The sequence below is a fragment of the Mesitornis unicolor genome, unplaced genomic scaffold (assembly GCF_000695765.1).
Source record: "Mesitornis unicolor isolate BGI_N332 unplaced genomic scaffold, ASM69576v1 scaffold2200, whole genome shotgun sequence".
Lineage (NCBI taxonomy): Eukaryota > Metazoa > Chordata > Aves > Mesitornithiformes > Mesitornithidae > Mesitornis > Mesitornis unicolor.
Window position 1 is genome coordinate 7,066 of NW_010158767.1, and position 27,644 is coordinate 34,709.

The 27,644-nt window shown below is 36.4% G+C and overlaps 1 protein-coding gene across 1 annotated transcript; it reads left to right on the top strand.

The window, feature by feature from the left end:
* On the top strand, positions 1–26,934 carry LOC104540586 (kelch-like protein 5; the record flags this gene model as incomplete). Its single annotated transcript, XM_010184428.1, has 5 exons — positions 1–400; positions 10,009–10,191; positions 17,913–18,049; positions 18,496–18,692; positions 26,722–26,934. Coding segments are annotated over exons 1-5 (1,107 nt in total), but the record flags the coding sequence as incomplete, so codon positions are not given.
* Positions 26,935–27,644: the final 710 nt, after the last annotated feature.

A 27,644-nucleotide genomic window follows, 5' to 3' on the forward strand; every position in this document is an offset into this window, starting at 1 on the left:
ACGATCACTGGCTTTCACTAAGGATGTCTGGTTCTCGTAAAGAGTTTGACGTGAAGCAGATTTTAAAAATCAGATGGAGGTGGTTTGGTCATCAGGCATCAGCCCCTAATTCTGCAATTGAAAGCCACGAGGGAGACTTCTGGAATAGAGGACAAAATGTAACGAGTGGTGGCACGAAGTTTTTAGATTCAGGTAACCTACCTTTAACATCAGTTGGTTACAGAAGGTCCAGCCAACAGGATTTTCAGAATTCGCCTCTTTGGCCAATGGCATCTACCTCAGAAATCCCTGCATTTGAATTCTCAACAGAAGATTGTGGAGGTGCATGTTGGCTTGACAGAAAAGAAACAGATGGTAGAGCAAGTGAAGAAGAAAATAAATCGGACAGCAGCTCATGCAGGTTAATTATTACTTTCCTCTTGTGAAAAATGTTTTTTCATTTACTGTTTACATACAATACACGTATATAGGCTAGTCTTTAATCTAGAATAAAATGCTTCAGAAACCTAGCAGCAGCTGTGCATCAGAAACAGAAAATTATTTATAATCAGCATTCTGTGTGTTTACTAGGGCCTTCTTAAAAGGCAGCTTTAATCATTGGATAAATAAAGCGCGAACGTGGACACATTCATGTTTTAAATAGTGTACCAAGTACATGCTGCTCTGAACAAGGTAATATCAATTACAGGATTATTTCTAAGTTATTTTGAAGTGACACTGATTGTTTAGTTATGCTGAGAATTAGAACTATGAAAATGTAAGCTTCCTATGATTCTTACCTGATGTTTCCACGTTTCTATAGGTAAGAGAGATGAAACTGTAACTTAAGACTATAAAACATTTTTTAAAATTATTTTTCTTGTGCATGTGCAACTTGAAGGAAAAAATATTTCATCTACTGTAAGCCAAGAAATTTGTGCTTTAAAGTAGTCACAGGTGTCTTAAACTGCGTATCTAGCTTAGGAAAAAAATAGTTCTACTGCGTCTATAAAGATCTTTTGGTGTTCTTCTCTTACGTATTGTTACTAAAGATGAAACTGTAAAATTTGTTCTTAAATGAAAGGTATTTACCAGTTGTTGTATATTAGGCAAGTTAATAATCTTTCTTGGTAAGTATCAGTTTATTTTATTTCCTTTCGCTGCACAAGTCAGCCATTCTTCACTAGGAGTATTTTTCCCATTTTATAGTGCATGTAATGCGTAATAGTTGGCTTCCCATTTCAAGTAAATTTTATGATGTTTGCTTTCTTGCTTTTAAGATAACTTTGTGATTATATGGCATTTCAGAAAGTATGACTGTCTAAAAGGGTACACTGTTTAATAAAGCCTGTTAAGGACAGTTTAGTCTGGTTATAGCGGTTTTAGTGTTTTGTGTTCTCTAGGAGGTTTCATTTAGTGCAAGGGTAAAGTAGTCCACGATATAAACACTAACTATTTATGGTTTATGTGACCTTTAAAGATTCAAGGAAAAGAGGCAGGGTAAAAACACTTAGGAGTCAACACAGTGTATTTGCTTTTATCTTTGAATGGCAAAAGTACTAGAATTACAGGGAAAGGAAATCCTGCATGCTGATGCTTTATAACAGCAGTCTTACCGTGCTGCAACAACTATATAGCTATAAATAGCACCTCTGAAGTGCTCCTATTTTAAGTGATATTCAGGTATGAATTTTTAAATAGCTGTGTCACTGGACAGTATGTATAATATAGGTGTAACATCACCTTCTATTTCAGCAACATCTACTTGTGATGTAAATTTTATGTACATTACCCCAAATAGGATGTGCTCACCATAGCAAGGCAATCTGTGTAGAAAAAAACATGTAATTTTGAGAGAAATGTGTAGACTGAAATTACTACAGATTTAATTGTAGAAGAATTTAGATGTGACAAAACTAATTTGTAACTTTGTAGAACTACAGGTTCTTATTTAGAGGGTGTACAAAGTCTGTATAGCATTGGGAGGCTTTTTTAATTTGGTTGTATTTTGCAGGCAGAGTTGTATACTACAGGAAATGCACATAGGATTTGAACTTAGCACATTTGAAGTATCTTTTTAATTATATACTTAATCATCTGTAGTATCTGGAGTTGTTTTTAATTCCTTTATTTTCTTGTAACCTTTGCTAGTGTTTTGCTTTCGTGCTTTAAAATAAATATTTTAAGCAAACTTTGAGTTCAGTTTGAGTTGGTACAACTACATAAGTCTGACTAACAGCTGAATTTTTCTGATGTTAAGAACTTAATTAAGTGTTCTTTTTTAAATTGGTCTAAAATACAGCTTCTTATCTGTTGACTTGTGAAATTTATTAGGCTAAAATATAGCTTATCTATTGACTTGAGGAGGGGAAAAAACTACATTCATCTATGTAGTTTTTAAAGGGCTTTTTTCTCCATATGAAAACTCTGTTACCTCTATTAGAAATAAATTGTGTATATGAAAAAGAAGTTTTAAAAACTTTTTGTAGAAGCTATGGAGCTACCTTTCTTGCTCCTGTGACTTATTGCCCAGTTACAAGCCCTAAAAGCATGAAGTGACAGAAGGAGCTTTACCGCTTTGTGTGTATCAACCATCCTTCCTCTTCACCATGTCATATAGAACAGGGTAGAAAAGCATTTAGATCAGGTCTTTGTCATTATGAAAGCTTTAGAACCTTATGTGGTTCATCTATAGGAGGACTGCTGTAGAATTCAGCTGTTAGTAGTATAGAGCTTGGTGGCATAAGAGATAAGCAAATTCCAAGTTTAGTACCAGATGTTTGACAAGGACTGCATCTGAGATGCAAACAGATAATTCAGAGATCAGAGCAGGCAGCTGTAACTCTCTTCATACCATGCTCCTGGGTGTGTTTGCAAGCAGCAGTAGCTTGGATGATTGTTTACTGGGCCAGTGAGGCTGGAATTCTTTTGCTGGTTTTTGTCTGCTAGATGTCCTCTATTGCTGCTGTTTGTTAACTCTCCTACATTCCTGAGGCTGTGCTCATGGTTTTAGATTTGTACACTTTTAAAAATTTTCCAACAGCTGTGCAGATTCTTGTATGGCAAATTTAAGCCTAAGAGCAACAGATTTGGGGGGGTGGTGGTAGTGAAGTTTTTGTGAATGCCTTAGCAGCAGTCCACAGACTTTGAAGGCACAGTGGATATCAAGCTAAAAATACCTAGAATAAACCTAGTATGCACAGTATTGTGTCTGGTTCATTTCATGCAGGCATGCATTAAAATGTTGGAATTCTTTTACCGTAGATTTAAGTATGGAAATGTATTCAAATATAATGTAAAAGGTATATTAATATTTGAACGTTAAATACAGGCAGTATTTCAGAATTCATCAGTTGTGTCCTAACCTTGAACAGTTTAGTAAGATGTCTGTAATTGGTTTTAAGACAAGATCTGAATGTACCTGATCGTAGCTACTCACAATGTTGCTCTGTGTGAACAGACTTGGAGTTAGTACACTGTAACTTCCATTCTAAGTCTGCTCCCCTCAACAGTTTTCAGTCTGCAGAAGCCTTTATTACAACTTTTCTTTCACTGCAGTCTTACTGGCCTTTGAGGCTGTAAGTTCTTTGGGACTTCCAATCGTGCTGTGTGTTTCTGTACATCTCCTGTCACAAAATAATGCAAACTGTCAAATAAGAACAGTTGGTAGATTCTGTAATTGTGGCATGATAGTATAGTATGATGCTTGAAATTAACCGAAGAACTATAAAAAGAGCAATTTTTGCTAGATATATGCATGAATTAGAGAAAAATAAGAAACTTTATTGTTGAAAGAGAAGCTGTTTTACAGGGGAAAATCTGTAGCTTTCTTGTTTCTTTTCTTCCCTGCTACTGCTAAAATAATTTCATTTTCTCTATGCCTGTTGCATCTTCACTTGGGTTAGGTAGGTCTATGCACATCTGAAAAGAGTGCAACAGAATTATATAGTAAATATGAGGCAGATTTAATCTAGTAATCTCGAACGGTAGATACTGCAATGAAGATAAAGTAACAAGAGGCTTCAGCATGAACTTTGCAAAGCCACAGGAGAATCCAGATGTTTGTTTGGACCGAGTGGGCTTCCAGGCAGGACGGTCACATTTTCACAGTGAGGTGTCACATGCTTTGACTGCGTTAAAGCTCGGTCAGATATGTTTTTGTATGTTGCACTTGATCGCACTGCAATGTAGATGTATCATGAGGTAGTCTAAATAGTTACGTTTTCCAGACAGAATGCATGTTACTGGTGACATTTGTGTGTAATAACATGCCTACATTATTTCTTATCAAAATTAGAACTAAGTAAAGATGCAGCAGCATTGGCTCAGCAGGCTGTGTATACACGTCTTTGTTGGGCTAGCATAGCTCCAGCTTGGCCTGTGTGTAGTTATTCATGCCAGTTAGTTTAAGGGTAATGCAGATATATTTCTGTTTGCTTGAACCTGTGGCTTTTGGTTGCAAGATTGTACTTCTGGCTATTGTTACAATGCTTTTCTCTATCGTAGAGTAAATCACTTGCTCTCAAGTTCACATGCATGTGTAGCCTATGTGCACTTTAGTCTCTCCAGATTCACTTTTGTACTCTTTCCTTTCTTTTCTCATCTTAAATTATGATACACTATGAATGTTTAGCAGTCTTTATTGTTACCATCTATGGTTCCTGCTTTTATTTATGCTCTTCCCAGCCTTAGGAAGAGTATCCTGATTTTTTTAGTTTTTTTCCAAGAACCCTTTCAGCATCCTTCTTTTCAATGAACTTCATTCTCTGCAGCTGAGGTTCTTGTCTTGCTAACTTTGAAGAAGGAAATATTTTACTCCTTGCAAAGTATAATATAAAAACATGGAAGCTAGCATATTATCATTGTAGCCAGTTGTGTTCTGGTCTCTGCATACAATACGTTGATTTCATTCATGTTATTTGTAGGTTGATGTATTTTATAGTACTTTATAGTCAGAGGTATTATGAATTATTTTTCTTCCTTTTATTGTCTTCTCTAAACATAAGGCAGTCGCACCATTTTCTTGCACTTAATCATTTTCATCTGTCTATGTGTCTATAAACATCTCTCATTGTGTTGAACCTTGTTTTCAACCTTCTTGAGGTGTAAAATAAACTAATTTTTTTTCTTTGAAATGTCATGATACTTTTTAGTATCTATATATGTTGAAATATCTCTATTGGTTTGTTGATATTTCTGTTTACATGTCATATTTATGAAGGTAATATTCTTCAGATGGCAGTTACTTTATTTTCTGAGAAACAAAGGTGGAAACATAGTAGTGAGGAGAAAGACTTACTTTTTCCCATCTCTGCAGCTTTGCCAGTGTTTAATACTTTTAATGCTTTTATGTACACACAGTTTGTGTTAGAGAAACATAAGTAAACCAGAATTTAAGCAAATTCTGTGCACAAGTTATTCTTGCTCCTGTTCCCATTTACACTGTTTTCAGTGTATGCATAAAGCTGTTTGGGTTGTTGTATAGTGCCGCTGCAAATTTCAGCAGCGTAGATAGCACGTAGGTAGCAGTTTGCTTTTAGTTTGGTTTCCTAAAGGGACCAACTTTATGCAGTTGTGTTCTGCATCACCTCTGCCATTTTCCTGATAGCTTTAAAACTCATGGACCGTTTTCATGGTAATATGAGACCAGGCAGAAGTCTCAAAAATAATGTTGCTTCTCGCAAATGGCAGCCAGTTAATGGAGAGAAACTCAGCTTATTGCTGTCACTGGAAAAGGGCAGAATTCATCTGCTGCAAGGCCAGTGGTGCAGCACAGCTTCCCCTTACATCAGTTACTGTCTCTTGCCTGGTGAGGCAGTGCCCTGTGCAATTGAGAGGAAAGGAGAAGAGCTGGGCTTGTAGTGGTGGATGGAGTGGGGAAAGGAGATAGAGCATAGAAATCTTTTGAAAAACAGACTTTATTTGTTGATTCTGTGAACCAGAATCCAGCCAGTTGAGTAGGCATAGTAGCAGTATATTTGGGGTATTTTCTACTTCAAGATTTTGCAGATAGAAATCCCATTGCAATGCTGTCTGAGTCCTTTGTCCAGTCAAGGCTCTAGTAACCAGCTGCACTTCAGTATGCTGCTTCTGTCGTAAGAAATGTGACTTTTTAATGCAAGGATGTAGGCTGTTACTTGCTGCAAAAGATTAGTCAAGGTGGTACTTATATACAAGGTCAGCATCTGTACTACATACGCTTGATCTAACTGTATCACTCTTATCTTGCAGTAAAACTACATTTTTTGCAGATTCATGGAATTTCATATTATCTTGTGGGAAAGCTGACCTTTTTTACAAGTACAGGTGAGGTTACAGCTAAATTAGGTGAACTTATTGTCACAACAGAACAGTTTTAAATAAGAGTGAATATACACATAATTTTCAGAGATAATTTTTTCAGTAAAATTTTACACTTTTTTAAAATTTAAAAATAATTTCAAATTTTGGATTTGTTCCTCTGTCTCTGTTCCAAAATGAATAGTTTGAAACATGTCTTTGAAATATAAATGAAGCAATAAAGACTTCATTATGACTAAAAAAAAAAAATCAAAGACAAACATGGAGGCATATAACCTAAAAGATGCCTTCCTGAAAATAATTTCAAATGCATAAAATAAAATGCTTGGAAAAAAACATTTTTGCAACTTTTGTTATAGCCAAGGTCAACCCTTATGGGAATTCATGGGTTGGTAACTAATATGTGTGATTGCTATAAAATAACTATTGTAAGTCCTCCTTTAAAATGAATCACAGTGTTTTAAAGTAATTAAAATAACAAATCCTGTTAGTAGGAACAGATTGTGCTTCTCCCCCATAAAATTTGAAAAACACTGATGCCTCTTTCTTGAGAGTGAGAGTTTAGCAAAAGTGGGAGGAATATGTTACCGTTTGGTTTGTTTTTATATTGAAAGCTGTGCTGTGGCTTTGTTGAAGCTACAACAATGAAGCCTGAAATAGCAGCAGGAGGAGAGGTGTGAATTCAGCTCTCTGCTCATCATCATCATATATGCTTTTACTTTTGAAACTCTTTTATCATGACTTTGCTAGCCCAGTTAATGGCTTTATTGCTTTGCAATGAACTGTTACACTGGGCAGAGGTCCTTACTGCAAACATCCTGCTTCAAGAAAGAAAATCCTTTTAAAATTAATGGTTTTATAAAACGGCTTATACATAATTTTGATTTCAAAAGGCGTACTCTTGTCTAAGTTCTTTATTACACAGAGGATTTGAAAAAACCTAGCATTTTTAGCATATGATACATTTTACTACCCTGGTGACAAACATGTAGCTAGTGTGGGAAAGACCTTGTCCTTAGAGTAACTTATATTTTTATAATCATGTTGAAATTGTATCATACTTGATAAAAAGTAGTCAGTGCTAGATAGGATCTTTTTGACATAAATAGGGAAAGGAAAGAAAGACCAAGAAAAGCATGATTGAAGTTTAAGAATACAAAGAGAAAACCCTACCGACTAACATTCTGAGATGCTTGTAATAATATTTCCATGTGTTAAAAATACTATCTTAAGTCTTAATCTTAAAGGAATATGCAGAAAGGGTTCTTTGATACATTTATCTTGTGGGCTGACAGCCTCAGTCTTTAATATAACTTTCTTAGTAGTATGTGTGAGGTGTGCAGAAGTAACAGTACCTCTAGCTCATGGGAGGGAAAATTCATACTGTGCTTGAAGATAAATTTGAGTCAAGAGCCAAATCCAAAAGGAGCAGAGCTGCCTTGATACTCAGAGCTGCAGGACCTCAGGGCTGGATGTTTGCTCTGAGCATGGGATTCACAGGTCAGCGCCAGATAGCCAAGCTTCCTCTCTCTAGGTGGAAGGGATGGATGAATGCCAAGAATTTTGGGAGGTGTTTCAGTACTACTGCTGGCAAAGAGCAAAGCAGGGCTTTCCCTTCCTCTGTTCTTTCCATGCTTGTGTATTCTTCCAAGCTGTCATGGCTGTGGCAAACTGGACTGGGCAACAAATTTGTAAAACAGTTTGGGGAAGGAGTGAGATTTGAATTTTTCATAACCGGTCATTGGATACTAGCTCAGCTATTAAGACTGTCTCTTTCATAGTCTTTTTATGGAATACTGAAGCTTAGTCTTTCCTTCTCCTTTTCCTTCCTTATGGAAAAAGGTTTGTAAGTTACTGGCTAGAGGACAGGTATAGGGTTGAACTTCTTCAGGAGAGGAAGAGCTAAGCTTGCTCCATTGTGTCCTGAATTAGCGCTTTATCATGGCTAGTGAAAACAGACAGCACTGCAATTATTTTTCCTTACTGAGTGGTGACTGCCACTGAATTCCGTGCAGCCCCCAGGCTGCACATGTGTACATTCTGGCAACAGCTCCAGCAAGGATGCAGCGCAGCAAAGTGCTGACTTAGGAAGTTTTTTCCTTCTTCATACTTGTTTGTTGCTTCTTCAGTTCTATCTGCACAACTCTTTGTGAGGTTATCATGTAAACCAACTATGTTATATCGTGTAATTTTTTAAATCATTATTAATGGGCTTAATTTGAGGAATCTGAATTAAAATATGGTTCAACAAAAAAAAAAAACCAAACCCAACTTGTGTCGACACAATTGAGGATGTGATAAATTGTGATAGGGAATAAGCATTTTCTTGTTGACCAGCACCCTGTTCTTTCCACTTGTTTCTTTTGCAGGGTTGCTTGTGTAAGAGTTGCTTTCTCTGAGTGCTTCTTGCATGTTCACTGTGAGAATGCCACACAGTTTTGCCAACATAATGTTTTTTATGGTTACATTTTTCACATATATGAGTTCCTTGATTCAGTTTCCCACATGGCCACAAAGAATACTTGTTCTAGCTTGTCAGAGGGCCAGTGGTGAAGCAGAAAAAGTGGCTCATGGAGCAGTAGTTGACGTAGCCTAAATAAGTGGTTAACCACAGCTTCAGAGAGTGCATTTAAGATAGTCCTTCAAGGGAAGTAGGTGGGCAAGTGTCTAATTTTTGATCCATTACTAGACTTTAGGTTTGAATGCCAAATTACTTGGTCTCTTTGGCTATCGGGGCACAACCTTTACAGAACATTTTCTGCTGAAAAGGTAGACTTTGATTTTGTGGAGCTCTGTCTTGGAATTAATATCCTAGGCTAAGGACTGAGCTAAATCTCTTGCTGGATTTAGCCCTGAGCATGCTGCCTGAGTTCATGACATCTTTGTGAAAGCAGGGGTCTGGATGTAGATCTTGTGAATCTATGTCCTTCCAGATATTATGTTTGGTCCAGAGTATTTCTAAGTTGCCTGCATTGTGGAAAAAATAGTAGTTAGTGAAAGAACTGTAATCAAGGAAAGGTGCTTCCCTTAATGTACATAATTAGAATTCATCTAATAGGACATTTATGTCCTAGGTCCATGCATTCCTTTAAAGTTTTCTCTGTTCCTGTTTTCTCACAAGCTGCTGTGTGCAAAGACAGGAATAATTTTTCTCCTCATCAACCCTTGCTTTTCCCCCATGTTGTCTTCTACTGTGGTAGATCTCATTTCGGACACATAAGGCTTCATGTAGTAGGAGTGGTGGTATATTGATGGGTTTCTTGAGTTTCTTTCCCCTGCATGCCCACACTCTTTTACTGGTTCCACATATGCTGCGTTTTGTTCTAACCACCTTAGGCAAAGTGTGAAGCAAGACTAACATATGTGGTAGGGAGAGCTTTGATTCCTTATTGCATCTTTCCATTGCTTTTTCAGTGTGCAGGGACTTGGAAGATGTCTGTTTTTCCTGACCATCTTCCTTAACCATCTGACAATGTTTTAGGTATCATTACTGGACTGATCTTTGTGCATCTGTTAGTTGCCATGATCATACCTTTTTCACAAGAGTTTAGATTAGGTTTGGAGGAAGATAAAGTATGACTATGAGGAGTACTAAAATCGGAAGGGAAGATATATTAAAACAAATCATGTTCATCTAATTTAAAATCACATGTGATCTTTATTTCATCTGTAGATAGAATTGCTGCACCTTAATATTGTGTGAACTAAGATTTCTGTTACTGTTTTCAGCAGAACCTCCAACAGCAGCCATACCTTATCTTGTCAAACTATGGAGCCCTGTACCTCAGATGAATTTTTTCAGGCTCTCAACCACGCTGAACAAACTTTTAAAAAGATGGAGAATTATCTTAGGCACAAACAGCTATGTGATGTGGTGTTAGTTGCTGGTGATCGTAGAATTCCAGCTCACAGGTAAGTTTATTATAATTTGAAATAACTTCATATTTCTTTACAAATGCACCTTCAAAGTGTGCCCTGTGTTTGGTTTGAAAAAGGTCAGAAGATGCTAAATAATTTAGAACACTTTAAACATGCCCATGGTTTTTAACATTTATTTGAAAAATAGAAGTTAATTTGTCTGTTATATGTGATACAGCATTAAAAAAAATTGTGACATTTTCGTGTTCTACTTTGTCTTCAAGCATATAGTAAGATATTTGCATAACAAAATAAAAACCCCAAAAGACCCAAGTGCACCCTCGGAATATTATAAATAGTAGTGGTTTCTGTACCACAGAATGATGTAAAAAATTTTCTTAGACTTTATCTTTTCTTTGTACTAACAGTTAAATTTTTGGAGTTATAACTAGCAATAGGGGCAGTTGTCTATCCGCATAAAGTTTTTTTTACTCCTATGGTAAGAAGAGTCCTTTGATAGTAGACTACTGAACACTGACAATGAGCATTAGAGGGCTAAATCAGATCTAACATGACCCTATCTGTCATCTGTGCAATTAACAGATTATATAGCATGCCACTTAAAAGCTAAGAAACTACCAAAGATTGTGAAACAGAAGTATGAATAGCTGAAGCATGTTACAATATTTAATGCACAGTATTAATAGGAACCTAGGCATAATTAAGCTGTGGTTTCATAAGATTAGGTCTACAACAGAAATAGCAGCCTAAAGCATTCCTGTTTTCCATTGCTCATTCCTACCCCCATGAAGAAACTACAGCTTAATACTGTAATAGTAATAAAAATGTGGGGAGAGGTTGCTCGTTTGGGCTCTGTATTTTTCTTGAAAAGCCAGATTTCTGCTTTTTTTTCTAGATATCATCGGCACTGTTGTGCTGACACAACTGAGGGAATGATAGCTTGTGGATGGGAGCTGACTTAAGGAGCAGAGAGGCAATTATACCATAACTTGCTATTGCTGTCAGAGACTTCATGTTATGAAACTTCATTTTTAAACAGTCAAGACTATCCCTGATTTTTCCAAGTTGTTTTAAGCAAATCTTACTGCAGTTAGTGCTAAAATGAGTGGTCCTGCTCTCTGCTCAACCCGTGACCTGAATTCCTTTGTAAACACTTCTAGCCACCTAGCTGTAGATTATGGTGTATCCATTTTGGAGAAAGCAAGGGGTGAGCAAGATGATTTGGCATTCCATGTGGCTACAGTGTTGCTTAAGAACGGTCTAGAGAGTTGCAAAACTTCATTCTCCCTGCAGAAAGAGTGAATCTGATGAAAACAGGTAATGCACACACCCCTAGTGGATTTGCACCAACTGAAGTAATTTAGAAGTCAAATAGCTTTGGACTGCTGTAAACAGGAAAAATAGTGATTATAATAAGGAAATAATTTTACTTCCATATGTGGCCAAGGTAGCACCTTTGCAATATACAGTTCTGCAGTATGGTTTATGGAATAGTTAAGAAGTCTAGAAAGGGTACAGAGGACATCTGCGAATATCTTGTAAGGACTGGAAGATTATTTTTTTTTGCAACAAGATAAACAGAAGGACAATGTTCTGTTTGCTATAGATGATCTTTAATGTGGTTCATACCTGTTTCTAATCCATTTAGAGAACTGACTTTGCTCCTCCAGTGTCTGCTACTGTATTTATTTCTGTAGTGCGTTAGGCATATGCTACCACCTGTTATTTGCTCTAGCCTTTTCTTTGGAGGAGAAACATCTTGCTGTAGTTGGTATATTGTGTTTTAAATATGCATGAATGTTAAGGCCAAAGAAGCACACCTTGTGCTTGTATCAGGAGGTGGGATGCTTACGATTGTCCTTACTTCACTTTGTAATGTTGGAACAACGTAGAAAAAAGCTTTGCTTATAGCACAGTAAGTTCTTTCTCTTACTGTTTTGTTTTTACAGAGACACATAGCAATAACTGCAGTATTCATCTCAGTGCAGCCAAAGTACCTCACTGAAAATTGAGCTTTTCCATAGTGGAGAAGATAAAGATAGAAATCTTAAATTTGGTTCAGAGTTTTATAGAAATTCACTAAGAAGACTGGCTTTATGTACTTATAGTAGCCTATCTTATATGAAAAAAAATTCTGTAGGATTTTTTACTGCCTGCGTTCATTCCTTAGTATTGACTGTAGACATGAGCAGTCAGTGTATTTCAGAACACTCGTGATTATTTTGTCTTGAGACTTAATAAGCAACAAAAGATGTATTAAATATAAATTAGCTTGATGACTTGGAATTCTAGGATGTGTAAGAAAATGGAAAGTTCACTTACGGTGGACAGCTTTTTTTTTTCCTTGAGAAAGATAAAAAAGTTTTTCTTAATATGTGGTCACATAGAATTGGTAAGAACATTTTTCATTATTATTAAACACTTTCATATATAGAGAGGAGTCTTCAGATTCCTTGTTTTGAACCTGATATTTTTAATAGTTCCTGTAATTTTTTTTCTCAATTCTCAATTTCTACTTTTGATGATATTTTGAATGTTGTGAGGTGTATGTTGTATGTTTTTAGAGAAACAAGCAGGAACTTCGGTGTCCACAATAGTAATAAGCACAGTTAATATATTACTATAAAATTCTTAATGGTTTCGGGTTGTATCTATTCAAAGAATTCAGGCTACCAGGTCTACGACAAACAAGAGTATCACGTGTAGTCATTCGTCTGGCATTCTCTGTTATTTTAAGACTGTCTGTCTTCTCATTCTGTGCTGAAATGATAGCTAAGAACCTATTTAGGAGACAAAGAAGGAAGTAGGAAAGAGGACAGTTCTCCACAAGGAAAAATGCATTATATTCCCACTCCCTCAGCCTTCAGTTCCATAAAGAAATTTTCCTAGACTTTAAATTAAATTAAATTAATTAAGTTTTTCATAATCGGGTGCTTTTTCTATGTCCACCACAATTTCAGATGTCTACATCATTTATTACGTTTCTATTTATTACATTCAGAAAACTGCTATATCCATAATAAAAGTGGGTTTTTTTAATAACCTGCTGGTCAGAACATTCACTCAAGAAAAGGGACATCTGTGTAAATTTGTGGCCAGAGAGGATTTAAAGGCTGCTCTGCATCCTTTAACTAGCAATCTGAAAATGTGTGCAGAGCCATTTTCTTTCTTCTTATGGACACTGAAAGATGGAAATACACAGGACTGAAGGAAAGAAGGCAAATGGAAGTTGTGTACTCTAGGGGTTAAGAAGCTTGTTTGAAAGTGTCCAAATCCTGGTTTGCAGACATTTTTTAATTTTTTTTATCTTGAGGCTTATTTATCTTTGTACTACATTTCCATATAGCTTAATAATACTTCCTTTCTTTCACAGTCTGTATTGCCTTAGTTTGTAAATTTTTCACTGCAGCCTCTTTTCTGTTTTAACTACATGTTTATAAAAGTTTAACACACAGCATCTTTCTAAAAAGTCAAACATATAAAAAAGCAGTTCTGTGATAGCTTTATGTTAAAAAGGTGCTATTGCTACTAACAGAGTGATGGTTTTGAAAAATTTTACTAAAGGACTTATTGTAGCCATCATTTCAGTGTCAGAAGCAGCAAATTAATTTTGAAAGGTTTGATTTCCCTGAAAGAGGGCTATAATTGGAAATAATTTTAAACATAAACATACTGCATGTATGTTCGGGTATTGCTTGCCTTTAAACAAATTTAATTTAAATAAATACAGATATATTCGTAGTGTGGGATAGTACCACTTTCATATATTCTTTTTATTACTGACACGCTTTGTTATCAAGAATAGAAACAAGCTGAAGCCACCAGTGTATGAGATGCTTCGTGTTAGAACACATGAACTGTTCAGCATCACCTGACAGCTTCAGTGGATGCAGTTAGTGTGGTGTTGAGTTCCCTAGGACAATTTTCAGCTGTTACACAGTCACAAACAGGGAGTTGCCTGGGAAGTGTCCTTTTTATCTTTAAGATATTAAGAAGCTTCACTTCATTCTGTCAGGTGAATCAGGTTGGGAGATACTACATCTGTAAATTGCCAAGCTTGACAGCTATCATCATTTTACATAATAATTGCTTTGAAAACCTAAAAAATTGTCTAGATGATGCAGCTTTTGGCAATTCCAAGAAGTACAATTTAATTCAGCTGTGCCACCCTACTTACACATATTTTACTGGCTGTTGGTAGCAAATTCTTCAAAATAAGTTAAGCTGTCATGGTGGATCTTTCTATTTTTGGACCGGTACAAACCATTGAAATTGAATATATCAGTAGCACTGGAACCTCCTGTAAGAACAGGGAAATATACTGAAACACCCTGATTTTGTTAGTATTTAGTCCATAGCTTTTGAGTGTTTTTCCAGAGAGATTAATTGTTCAGACATCTTATGATCTCCCAGATGAAAACTTCTGGTATTCGTGTATTCCTTTTTCTCTATATTTTTCCTGTGCACTGAGCTAGAGAAGCCAACCTACTGCATATAATTCAGCAGCCAAATTCTTGTAATTTTATCTGTGCAGAATTGAGCATTTGGCAGTAGCTGGTAACTAGAGAAAAAGGAGAGTAAAGGTAAAATATGTTCACTATCCACAGTTGAACAATACAATGCCAACTGTATTAAAAGTTTTTTCTTGATATTTTTTTTTTGTATGATTAAGAGGCCTCTCTAATGTCAGTATGTACTGATTTTATTGGCATTTTAGTTGGGCCAATTATGAAAGAAATATTACTCTTAGGAGGAAAAAAGACTACAAACTCAGAATACCAAAATGATTGCTTTCTTCAGTTTTTAAACTTAGGAAAGACAGTATTTCATAGCATCAGTAGTCCCAGGGACCTCTTGATATGGATGAATATGTTAATTTTATGTTTCTCTTTGTTAAATACTAACAGAGCCATGATGGCTGTATTTAACAAGGAGATTGTGAATCTAGGTGTAGGTTTTATAGTCATTGCACAGATTTGTCTTTTGAAAAATCATAATTGTCACTTAGCTCTTTCAGAGGAAAGCAAAAATATGGATGGACAAAATATTCCATGGATTCTTCAGTTATATGAAGGCATTAGTTGATTTACGTTGTATAATCTGTATGGAGGAATGCAGTTTAGTTTCAGACAATCACCCCCAAAAGAGGTTGAAAGAAAAATCAGTTACTAGCTATGAGTTTAAAAGATCAATGAACAAGTGGGTGTCAAATGGCACAAGTAAAGTAGCAGTTTATTTTTATTGACTAATGGGAAAAACATAGGACAAGAAAAGGGCAGTTGGCTGGAAGTCTGCCTCTGTTTTCTTTTGTGCGAACTCAGTGTCACCTTGATGCATTGTCACTGCATCTTTTAATCCTCTTTCTTTCTTTGAAAGAACTTTTTTTTTCGAACTCGGTTGAATTCAGAAAGAAGTGTGGATACCTGTTCTAAGATTTTTTTCATTGTGAACATGTTTCTTGGCTAAAATTATTACAAAATAGTTACAGTGTAATTTATGCTTTGGCATGTGACTTGTATTAATATGTTCCTGGGCTGCACATTCTGTTTTGACATATGTGAGTCTGAAGACCATTTAACACTGTGAAGCATGTACACCTTCTCATGAATCCATTGCACAACTTGGCACAAGTTTGAAAAGATAGTAAATGGATTGTTTTTTAAAATTTTAATAATTTCTTTTGGACTTTTTGAGACTGGAAATTACAGGGAGAAATTTGGTGATATCAAACAGCTGGTAAAAGGTGTCTGTCTTGAGCCTCGCGTTATTGCTTAGCATTTCTTCAGGAAGTGTTGCTAAGACATGTACAGTCCAGCCATTTTCTAAGTAGTAGTGCAGCCAACTAAACCAGTTGCACTGTTGGGGGAAGGAAAAAAAAGTAAGAAAAAAACAACCCTAAGATTACATTTTAGGTTCTGTTTCCCATCATAGAGACCTTTATTTGTCAAGCTTTATTTTGTGTAGAAGTTCAAGCCAGTATTGTCAGAGGTTAATATTTTAATTTGTTTGTCTTACCATTTTTTTTAAATTCTGAATCGGACCTGCAGAGATACCTGGGCTATTCAAATCTGTCCATCTACACACTTTCCCTTCCAATAAGAACTCCTATTTTGTGCATACAAATCTGATCTTGTAATCTCATTCTAGCATCAAAAGCAGTTGCAAAATCTCTCCCTTGATACTTACATGAATGTACTCTCTAATTTCATTAAGCTTCTGCAGAACTCTAGGAGGCAGCATTTTCATTCAACTCCAGGTGCCATTAAACCTGTGGTTAAAATGCCCAAAAGTGATGCCTGGCTGCTCTACCTTGGCAGAATGTTCTCATTTTCCTCAGTAAACCAGCCACAGAATAAATCTCATTCTTTGAAAGAACAGAACTTTATTTCTCATTGCAAAACTTCAGTCATGCAAGATGATGAAATTAATCTTTTTGCTGTATGTTCTTAACACAACTCTGTTGCCTCAGAAACTAGAAAAAAAGAATTACCCTGCTTGTAGGTCTGACTGAATGGTCAATGGTCACAAAATCAGCAGTAAAAAAGTAGTTGAAATTAGTCAACAATTTTTCACTTTGCAGTTAATAAACGAAGATAAAATTCTTTGTAGTTCCTGACTTTTTGTGTGTACCTGCAAATGCTTCCCATCAATACATGTTTAGACTTACTCCTAAGCACAGGTGCTTACCTTTTCAATTAATTTTACTCTGTTTTCTGGTTCCTGACCTCTGTCAACAAGCCAGCATTAAGGATTCAGCACAGAATAAACTGACATTTCCTGAAGTATCAGATTCATTGAATGTATGCAGATGGACTGTGTAGTATATTTGCAGTAGGCTTATTTCTTGGGTTTGCCGTTTGTATAGCTCAGTATGTATGCAAGTGTATTTATATTTGAATTTCCCATGAGCAAGGCAACAGTGAACTGTTGCAGCACAAAAATTCATCTAAACCACAGGGCTGTTCCTGGAGGTCTCTTAGGGAGTAGATATGGTAAGTTTCATACAACAGAACTACGGGTTGAGTATTCCTATTCCATGTGAGTTCCTTTCTCTTTCACCCCAGTCCTGTGAACACATACTGAGACATCAAAATTTCGCACATTTTGTGGAGTGTCATTGTAATATAGACTCAGTGTTTTACTCTCAGTAATCCAAAGAAATGTCTGTTGAGCAGTAACACGTTAACTTACTCATATCTTATAATACTCAGTATTGTTAACAAAAGGCTAAATACATACCCACAAAAGAGATTACTCTATCATCTCCATGTTTACTGTGCCTAGTCCTGTTATCAGTATTAGTAAATGAATGCATGTGTGTGCATCAAGAGTAAAAGCATTTTAAAGCACTTTGAAATGGACGAATAAGTTATTCTTTCACATTTAAAAAAGTAACTAATGTAATATAAATGGAAGTAAATTCAGTTGTTTTTTTCTTTCTGTGATGTATATTTATATTCCATTTCCAATTTGTGTTTTTGTGGGTTGTTTCAATGTTGGCTATTAAAAGTCATTGAGCTTTGAGAGGGGAATTCATTTACTTCAGCAGAAAATGTGGATTCAGTAACAGTAGTTCATTATTCATAGAGGGGAACTAGAGCATGAAGCAGTTTGTCAATTTTAAAATGCTTTTTTAGTACAGTGTTTCTTCAAAGGGCAAAGTAATGAATCATAAATTAACAGACATCAGGTTGACTAAGTTTTTCTTCTTTTGCTCTCTTTGTCTCCTTTTTTCTCCTGTGTGATGTACTCAGATTGGTTCTCTCCTCTGTTTCGGACTACTTTGCGGCAATGTTCACTAATGATGTAAGGGAGGCAAGACAGGAAGAAATCAAGATGGAAGGTGTGGAGCCAAATGCACTGTGGGCTCTGGTTCAATATGCCTATACAGGTAATTAGAATGAAAATGAGAATTTCATCTAATTAATTGTCCTCCTGTGAGCATTATACATTCCATTATCAGATTTCAAATGCTCTTTAGAAATCATGATTCACATTATTTAATTCCTTATGAATAAATAAAAAGAAATCATTATTGCTGTTACCTGAGGCGAACTAGTGGGATATGGTTTTTCTGATAATGCTATATTCTGTAGTTAAATTATGTTAATATTTTCAATATATCATGACTGACAAAAAGGAATCTTATTAGGATTCCCGTTCCTTGCATCATTATAGGTACTAATTTAGAAAAGCTCATTATCTGTTGCTGGGGATAATGTTTGCTAAACCTTATATTCTGTCATATAATCTGTAAATAATGCTGTTGCCTCTGAATTTTAGGGAGTTTAACAAAAGATAAAAGCAAAATTGTGATCTACTTTTTCATGTTCCTAGGTCGCCTTGAATTAAAAGAAGATAACATTGAGTGCCTGTTGTCTACAGCTTGCCTTCTTCAGCTCTCTCAGGTTGTAGAAGCATGCTGTAAGTTCCTAATGAAGCAGCTTCACCCGTCCAATTGCCTTGGAATCCGATCTTTTGCTGATGCGCAGGGTTGCACTGACTTGCACAAGGTGGCTCACAATTACACTATGGTATGTTGGTTTTTTAAGTCTCATCCGCTTTATTTAGTAAGGAAAATACAGAATGTTTGCCTGAATGAAATACTAATATTTTTCCCCCAGAAAACCTTGATCGTTTTCCAAGCAAGAATGCACCCATGATGAGAAGTCACAAAATAACTATAAAGTTGCTGGTTTAGAGTTGGAAGGAGATAGGCAAGCATTAATGGTTCCCTGTAACAGTAAAGGGATTGTGTGGTGTGCATTCAGTAAAATCATTCAAAAGCTTGATCTTATTTCCATCAGTCAAAAACTACAAACCTAATAGTAGACAAGCTGCCATAATCTAGTCCAAAAGAACACATTACTAGATGAAACTGTAGAATTCTTGCTTTGTAATGAGTTAGAGTAATCATGTTCTAAGTTATACCTGGGGTATGAATGTGGGCATTCATCAATATAGATTTTGCATTATCTTTAATTTCTTAGCAATAGGATGTCAGGATGGCCTCAAACAACTTGATCTTAGGCTAGGCAATGTGTGGCTAAATACGAATTTGCCAATGATCTTTTCAGAGTTACTGTATAGAAAGACTGGCCTGCCAACTTAATTAAACATCATCTTCTTAATAGTCATGCTTTTATTTTAATGTAAGATGTTCTTTGTTTTCTTTCTCACAAGCATATTTTAGTAATGTTAGCAGCAGCAGGCAGGAGAATTATCTCTGATGCAAGTCAGTTCATCTGTTCTTTGCAGTTTTGTGAAGCATTTTTCTCTCTTCTTGATGAAATTTTGCCTATGTAAGCTCTTGAGACCTAAATGAGGGCATGCAGATACTGCGTAAGAGATGTGGGAATGAAGATAGCACTTAATTTGCTTGTGTAGCCATGGCACTGCATTGCCGTAAAGCTATTGGATTAGATCCATGAGGTGTGATTTCTGTCTTGTTATTACTATTAGAAATCCATTACTTTTCCTCTTGCTGCTTTAGGTCTTATTTTTTTCAAATTATTTCCTCTTGGCTTAAAATAACTTTGGTTAAGTATGTATAACAGTTTAATATAGCTTTTTCTTTTTTTGTATGATACAATGTTCTTCCTCAGTGAGTGGATCTCTTTTGCATTTAGAATCATGTGCACATTGAAGTTTACCAAAGCAGGCCAATAAATACACAGGCACATTGTAACTTGAACATTTCTATTCTTGAGCTTCATTATTGCTCAAACACAAATAAAGAGACTGCAATTAGGCAGACGTGTTTTATGCCTTTGCGGAATATTAGAATTAATGTTGAGCAAGATAGTGATACGAAAAGTGTGCAAAAAGAGCACCTCTCTCCTATGACCTATTTGTTCTTTTTCAGAATGAGTGTATGTTCTGGTCTGCACTATTTCATGTCCCTTTTAAGTGGACTGCCAAGATCAGAATGATAATAAATGTTAGACTAATGCATCTTTAAAGATGAATGTTAGGGATTATAGTCTTACTATTTTGACTGACATGATTTATTCATGACTTTTTGTGGTGGAAAGGGGCTGTGAACTCTCTGAAAGCCGTTCTTTTACAGCACCTATCTCTCTTCTGTTCAGACTGCAGAAAAATAGTCATATGCCTTTTGGCCATTGTTTACTTCAGTGGCAAAATTGTTGCTTTTAAGGCTTTGACGTGGATGAAATTTAAATTAGGTGGATTTTAAAAAGCCATTTTCAAAACTAATTAGTTGTGCTAGATGGATTCTTCCCAAGGCCTCTTTTAATGTTGTTTAGTTCCAACGGAGACATGAAATTGAATTTTAGTAATAATGAGTAATAGAGAAGCAGCTTCTTTAGTTTGAAATGAATGTTGCTATGGAAACTGCATAGAAATGTCCAATTGAATCTTCAATTAAAATAAATCCCCAAGTAATTTCATTTGTTTAAAAGCTGTTTGAAAGAAGAAAATGTTCAACAGTAGTAAGTGCTAGCCACTTGATGCTTTCCATTAAGAAGTATTAGAGCATAAGGGTTAAGCGTACCCATAGTACCTGCAAATTCTGTTTGTTAAAACAATGAATTATTTTTATGCTGCAGTGGGCAGCATAGAGCAGTGGGAGATTATGCTGAATATAGTATATACTTCTAGTTTTCCAAGTAATTTTGGTTCTTTTAAAGCACTTGAAGTAGAAGGTAATTAATAACTTAAAATACTTAAATTTTAATTTGTAGATGTTATTTTCTGTGAGTTTTCCTTTGACAGAAAAAAAAATCAGATTCCCATATAACTGTTTTCCTGCAATTAAAACAACTTCTCAGTTTTAAGGGCTTTTGACACATGCTATACTTTGATAAACATCTTACCTGCTTCATTAAAATAGTTCTTTAACATGAAGACTAGAAATTCAGATGAAATGAGCATTTGGTTAAGCTGAAGGACAAATTGTTGAGTTATCCCAGCAGGCCTAGCTCTGTTAATAGATCTGCTCTGTCTGAATAATGTTCATTAGTGTCATTGGAAAGCATTAGCATTATTTTAATCGCATAATACAGTGTGATTAAAAAAAATAGTAGGAAGGATTTGAATGCTGCACTTCATATTAAAGATGTATATGTATGTTATGCTAAAAGGACTTAAGTGCAGCATGACTTTATTGCTTACTATGTTGACAATTGGTAAGTTGTTTTTTCTGAGGGGAATAATTTTTAAGGTTATAATCAAAACAGATAAATTTTTTCACACTGCAAACTAAAGCTTGAAAAATCCTCAGGGTACATTAAGTGAAACATGAAATAAACTGAAGTGATCAGTTGTGGATTTAACGCTGTATTAAGAGCAACACTGCATCAGGGATTTAAAATACAGTTGACAATCATAAGATGCATCTGGGTAAAGGTATCTTTTGTACGAAGGTGTTTTGCTGTAGTTTATATGTAGTATTAGGGTCATACAGTTATAAATTTAGGAATTTTATTAGGCTGGCCAGTAGCATATGTGTTGACTATAATTTGTAAAGCCTTTTCACACAAAAAGTACCTTCTGTGCATTTTTCTTGCTGTCTTCACAAAGTCAAAATAAACCCCTCTTTTGTCATCTTGTTTGTTTGTGTGAAGCAGTTGATAGTGTACCTTGAATTAAAACCAATAGCGCTTGTTGCACAAAAAAGTAAACCAAAGGGAAGTTGAGGAAAATCTAGTCTGTGTTTACTTCCAGAGCATAAAATATCTGTGATGAGTTGTGAGGTGTTCTTAGATAAATGTTAGCTTCTTCACTTTCTTAATTACAGAAAAACAAAAAGCTGGCATTCTAAACATTATACCTGAGTCAGTCCCCGTGTGGATAGGTTTGTAACATTTGTTGCCCTGCCGTCCACCCTTAAATCAAAGTGAAAAGTCACGCTGATTTTCATCAGAAGTCTTCAGAAGTGTATGAGCAGTGATCAAATGTTACAAGATTCAGATAAAGTTAATTTTGGAGTTTGCATGATTACTGAGCACAGCCACGGTCTGAGTATAAGAGGAAAAACTTGAAGAGGATGAAGTAGCAGATTGAGGCCAAGCATAGAAGCTAGGAATTCAGCAAAAGAATAGATGTGGGACATTTAAACTTGCTTTCTCTTTTAAGGCAGGATTTGGGTAAAAAAAATAAAAATACTGCTATATAGAGCTTATGATTTGGGAGGAGGAAGCAAAGAGGTATAATTTGTTGTGGGGTTTTTTTTTTGTTTGTTTTTGTTTTTTTTTTTGCAACAACCAGGACAGTTTGTTATTTGGGGGGTGGGGCATGGAAAGGGAAGAATTATCAGTATTTTTTGGTCTACAAAGGGCCAGACCCAAAGATTGTGTTAGTGCCTAAAACAAGGATTTTACATTCTTGCACCTGAAATTACAGCCCAAAATATCCTGCTTGGTAATCATCTGACTTTGAAAATACTCATTCGCTTCTTTTCACCTTTGAAAACCCAAGATATTTCTGTTTTTCAAGTTCCTTAAGTTCTGCCTAGCACAATAGGCTGGTACTGGCTTGGCAAGACTAAGTATGTTTCTGCATGCTGCCCAGCCTGTGCTGGAATCCAGAAACCACACAGAGAGGAGTCAAGCTACAGCAGTTGTACTCTGAACAAACCCTGGGCACACCGAAAGCATTAGGTTGGCTTATTGCTTAATGCAGCAGTCAAAGCTGCCTAAAAGTAAAGTAGCTGCTATCTGACGTCCATCTGACTATTAATAGTTTGCCAAGGGGTCAGGTAGCTCAGTTTTTAGCGAATTCATGCCTCAGTTGACCAGCTGACGGAGGCAGCCAGTAGACAAAATGACCTTCCCTGTTTGTTCTCATTCAGATCCTGTGAGTCAAGCACCTCTTTCTTTTCAACTGCCCAGCTTCAGAGTTTAAAGAGAGCCCTGTGGTTAGAGCTCTCTGTTGGACCACCTCAATGCCACCATTGGGCCACCTCAGCCTGCAGGTGTTCTCATGCTCTCTGGTTCTAACCCTGCTGACAGAGGACAAGGAGCTACTGGAGAGGGTCCAGTGCAGAGCCACTAAGATGATGAGGGGGCTGGAGTATCTCCCATATGAGGAAAGGCTGAGAGAGCTGGGTCTGTTTAGCCTGGAGAAGAGAAGACTGAGGGAGGTTCTCATTAATGCTTATAAATATCTAAAGAGTGGGTGTCAGGAGGATGGGACCAGACTCTTCTCTGTTGTGCCCAGTGACAGAACAAGGGGCAGTGATCACAAACTGGAACACAGGAGGTTCAACTTAAACATAAGGAAGAACTTCTTTACTGTGAAGATGACAGAGCACTGGAACAGGCTGCCCAGAGAGGCTTGGAGTCTCCTTCTCTGGAGACATTCAAAGCCCATCTGGCCGCGTTCCTGTGTGATCTTTTGTAGCTGATCCTCCTTTAGCAGGGGGGTTGGACTGGATGATTTTCAGAGATCCCTTCGAACCCACACCATTCTGTGATTCTGTGACACAGTATAGAGGAAGACTAACCATCTCACTGGATCCCATGGGGGGGATGAAGTACCACTTAGAAATAAACATCATGATGTCTTGTCTTCTATGTGCTCTTAGTATTTTTTTGCTCTGCATCAAGTACAAGGCAGACCTGTGGTTAAGAGTATCAATATTACTGACTCTGCAGTTGGTGAAGGGTGCATGTGAATGAGCAATAGGGGGCTGTGTGTCCCTGTTTCAGCTAATACGTATACCTCAGGCTACTCATTTGACAAAGTTTCCAAGCTCTTTAACGAGCTAATTTTGGGGGTGGGGAACCTTTTTTTTTTAGTTTTGTTTTGCTTTCAGGACCATAAAGCAAGGGACTGAAACTGCAGACCGTTTGTTCTCTGAAATATCCTGTTCTTCCACAGAGAGTTCCTATAAGAAGAATGAAAGAAAAGGCTAATGAGGAGGTTAAGAATGCTAGGCGATACACTGGCTCCTTCTTTTTGTCTTCAGAATCTCTGTAGAGGGAGAGGAATTGTTAGATTCTGATTATAAAAAATCCCAGACATAGATCAAAGCGCGGCTGTGTTTCCAGTGGAATGCTTTGATACTATGCTCAAAAGGAGTCTCTGCTTTAAAAATAGAATGGGAGCAAGAGGAAGTTGAACTTGTTCTCATCAGAAAGCAATTGTCTGCAAGCAACAAGAAGGAAAAATCAGGCTTTTTACATGCAACAGCTGTTGAAGTGATGAAATCCAGTTGGAAAAAAGCTTTCCAAAGAAGATCCCTGACTGACCGATGCAAGATCAGCTTGTCGTTGCCTTCAGAGACAAAGGAAACTTTCCATGCTGGTGCTTTCCCCTTCCTCTTCCTGTGATCCAGATAGACAATATGGAAAGTTTAAGGTAGTAAGTGTTGGCTTTTCTCTTCGTCAGTGCTTGCTGCCTGTTTATTCAGCAAAACTAAAAGCACAGCTCCAGCTGTGCTCTAGGACAGAGAATCAACAAAAAACCAGCACTGGAACCAGTGAACTCCATGGAATCTGAATTTCCGTGAACTGCATGTTTAAACTCTGGAAGTAATTTTGATTGGTTTTCAGCTTCAGTTTTACTCCCAAGCATTTGATATCAGAGTAAAATAAATGAAAGTGCATGTATAATGCTACTGAGTATTGGTACGGTCCCTTCACTGTTTTTAAGTCCTATACTTGCTTATTTTTTTAACTTTCATTTTATAATAGAGTGTTTTAAGTGAATTAAAGAGGAAAAGATATTTCTCTTTAATGTACTACAGTTTTCACTTGGAAGCACTACTTTTGTGTAGCCAATTGAATCTTTCTAGTAGGAAAGCTTTTCAGATACCAAATATAAAATTTTCCTTTCCAAATTCCATTCAGGAATACAGTTATCATGTGCAGAGATAACACTTCCAATTCTTTTCCTAATTTCAACTCTAGAGTTACCTGTGGAGTGGAGTCACTTTGATCTTTCCACTTAGACTTCTTGTAGCCATCTTATGTATGTGTGGCCTTCATCTGAGATGGACTGGTTTACTCCTTATTGTTCTTTTCCTCTTCGTTCAGCATTCTTTAATGACTTGTTATTTTTGGAGTATTGAGATATAGCTTTGAAATTATTAGACTAAGCAATAAAAAGGATGAAGTGTTACCTTTTTCACTTTGTTGTCCTGATGTCCGTTGCCTATGCAATGACAAACTATACTGTAGGTCTTTGCCATTTTATGTGCTAAGTGCGTATCTCTTTTGTAGTGCAGGTCCTGCTTCTGCTCCCAAGTTTCTCCCTTTTTTTAATCTAAAAATCCTATTTTTTCCAATATGTATGTGCTTCTAATCCAGAGTTTTTTCAGTAGTGTGCAATTCTTTCTTTTTAAATCATTAAACAAGATATTAAGTAAGGCTAATTCTGATATTAGTCCCAGTTAGACCTCCCTGTCTGTAGATCTAATGCACTTTATCCTCCAGGTGTTTTGGAGGTACATGTGGTGGCAGAGCAAAAGCAGCATCCTGTTGGCTGATCTAGCAATCAGCAGTGCATTTACTAAATTCATTGTAATACTGTTTTATTGTCATGAAGTTACTCTCACTTTGGAGTACAAGGTTAACTGGCTTTTGAGCTACCAAAATATAAGAACATGTGATTCATAGACTGCTTTTACTTTTCTTTCCTTTGCTGCCTTGTAAAGGTGGATGGGGAAAGAGGGTAGACATGATCTCACTCTTTTCTGCTACATTCCCATTTCTCACTGTAAGTTAATTCTGCTTGTTTCTGCTTGTTTCATACTTCTCTGCTATTGCTGCCAAAGTTCATGAGAATCCTTACAGGATATTCTGTAAGTCCTAGTATTATTAATTAATAGGATATGAATGTCAGAAATGCTACATACTGTGAATTTTCTATTTTAAAGTAAGGATTTGTTTCTGGAAATGACAAAATGAAAGTTAGAAAACTGAATCCTTTCAAAGTAAATATTGTTAATAAAGCCATGTACAATATTGTGGATTCTTTGTGTGTTTTGCTCCCTGGTCAATCAGATCAGCTGTATAAATCCTACAAAGTAGTAAAATAAACTTAAAATAAGCATTTTAAAATCAACAATAAAATTGTTAGTGTTGTTTATTTCCTCTGAAAACTTAATGCCATAATCTAATCTAGCAGCAATAAAAACAACTACAGATGTGCCCAGTAGCTGTAGCATGCTGTGCTCTTTGGTTGATTAATACATCTTACATTGTATTCTACATTGTCAACAGGAACAAACAGCACCTTATTATATTATTTTTTTAAACTATACTTCAGAAAGTAGGTTTTGAGTTTGCAGTGCTAAGCTAGTAACCCCCACAACCCATTGGTTGTTTCTGTCCCTGCCCTTCCCGCTCAGTTGTTTCAGCACATCAGTCTCTGGGACTGAATGATATAGTTTGGGAAATGATCAGGGGTCAAAATAACTCAGTACGTTTTTATTTTACCTCCCCCCCCCCAGGTCAGTTATCTAGTGGTATTTACTGGCACAACTGAGAGATGGTGTGAAGGGAGGGAAAAGAGGGAAAGCAGGAGTTCCATGAAAAAAAGTCTTCCGAGTATGGTGTCACCTGTATTAAAAATCCTTTTCTTTTTCTTTTTCAGGAGAACTTCATGGAAGTAATTAGAAACCAGGAATTTCTATTATTGCCAGCCGCTGAAATTGCAAAACTATTAGCAAGTGACGACATGAATATTCCCAATGAGGAAACTATACTGAATGCACTACTTACGTGGGTTCGACATGATTTGGAACAGAGAAGGAAAGATCTCAGTAAGCTCTTGGCTTACATTAGACTGCCTCTGCTTGCTCCACAAGTAAATTGTTTGATTCCTCTCTAGTATATAGCATGGTTATAGTGGGCATAACGTCTACAGCATCAATATGTTAATAGTGAGAAAGAGAGCTTCAGGATTCTTAATGATTTGGATTCTTAGAGCTGCACATAAAGACTTAGCATGTTGTACAGACATGATAGTTCATGTCTGTTTGAACTGCAGCATATTCTGATCCTAACCTGACATCAGTCAGGACATGACGTGTGAAGCTGCTAGGAAAAAATCTCTTCTGTTGCCTAGAAAAACACTTATCAGTGATGTGTTTGTGTGTGTCCTTTTAAATTTTCTTTTTTATGGATCTTGCACAGTTTATTTCGATCATTAAATTTCCTTCATATAATTATAGCCATCCTTGAGATTTAGGAAATACAAATCGAATAGTTTATTTGAAGTTATTTTTCTTCCATTAACACTTGATAAACAATCTTTGGGCACTTTTTGTTCTTCCCAATCAATACTTTTTTTTTCTTCTTGAACATTTAAACATTTGAGGAAAACTTGAGCTCAGCTTGTTTGAATAGTTGTGAATTAGTTTTCCTAATCCTGTAGGAATGACTGCTCTTATTAGTGCCATGTGTAGCATTGTATTTGTTATCTACCTGATGGCATGCATGTAAACTAGAGTTCTTTTTTTTTTTTTTTTCCCCTTTCCCTTCTCCTCTTGTGCCAGCCTGCCTTGCTGGGGCTTC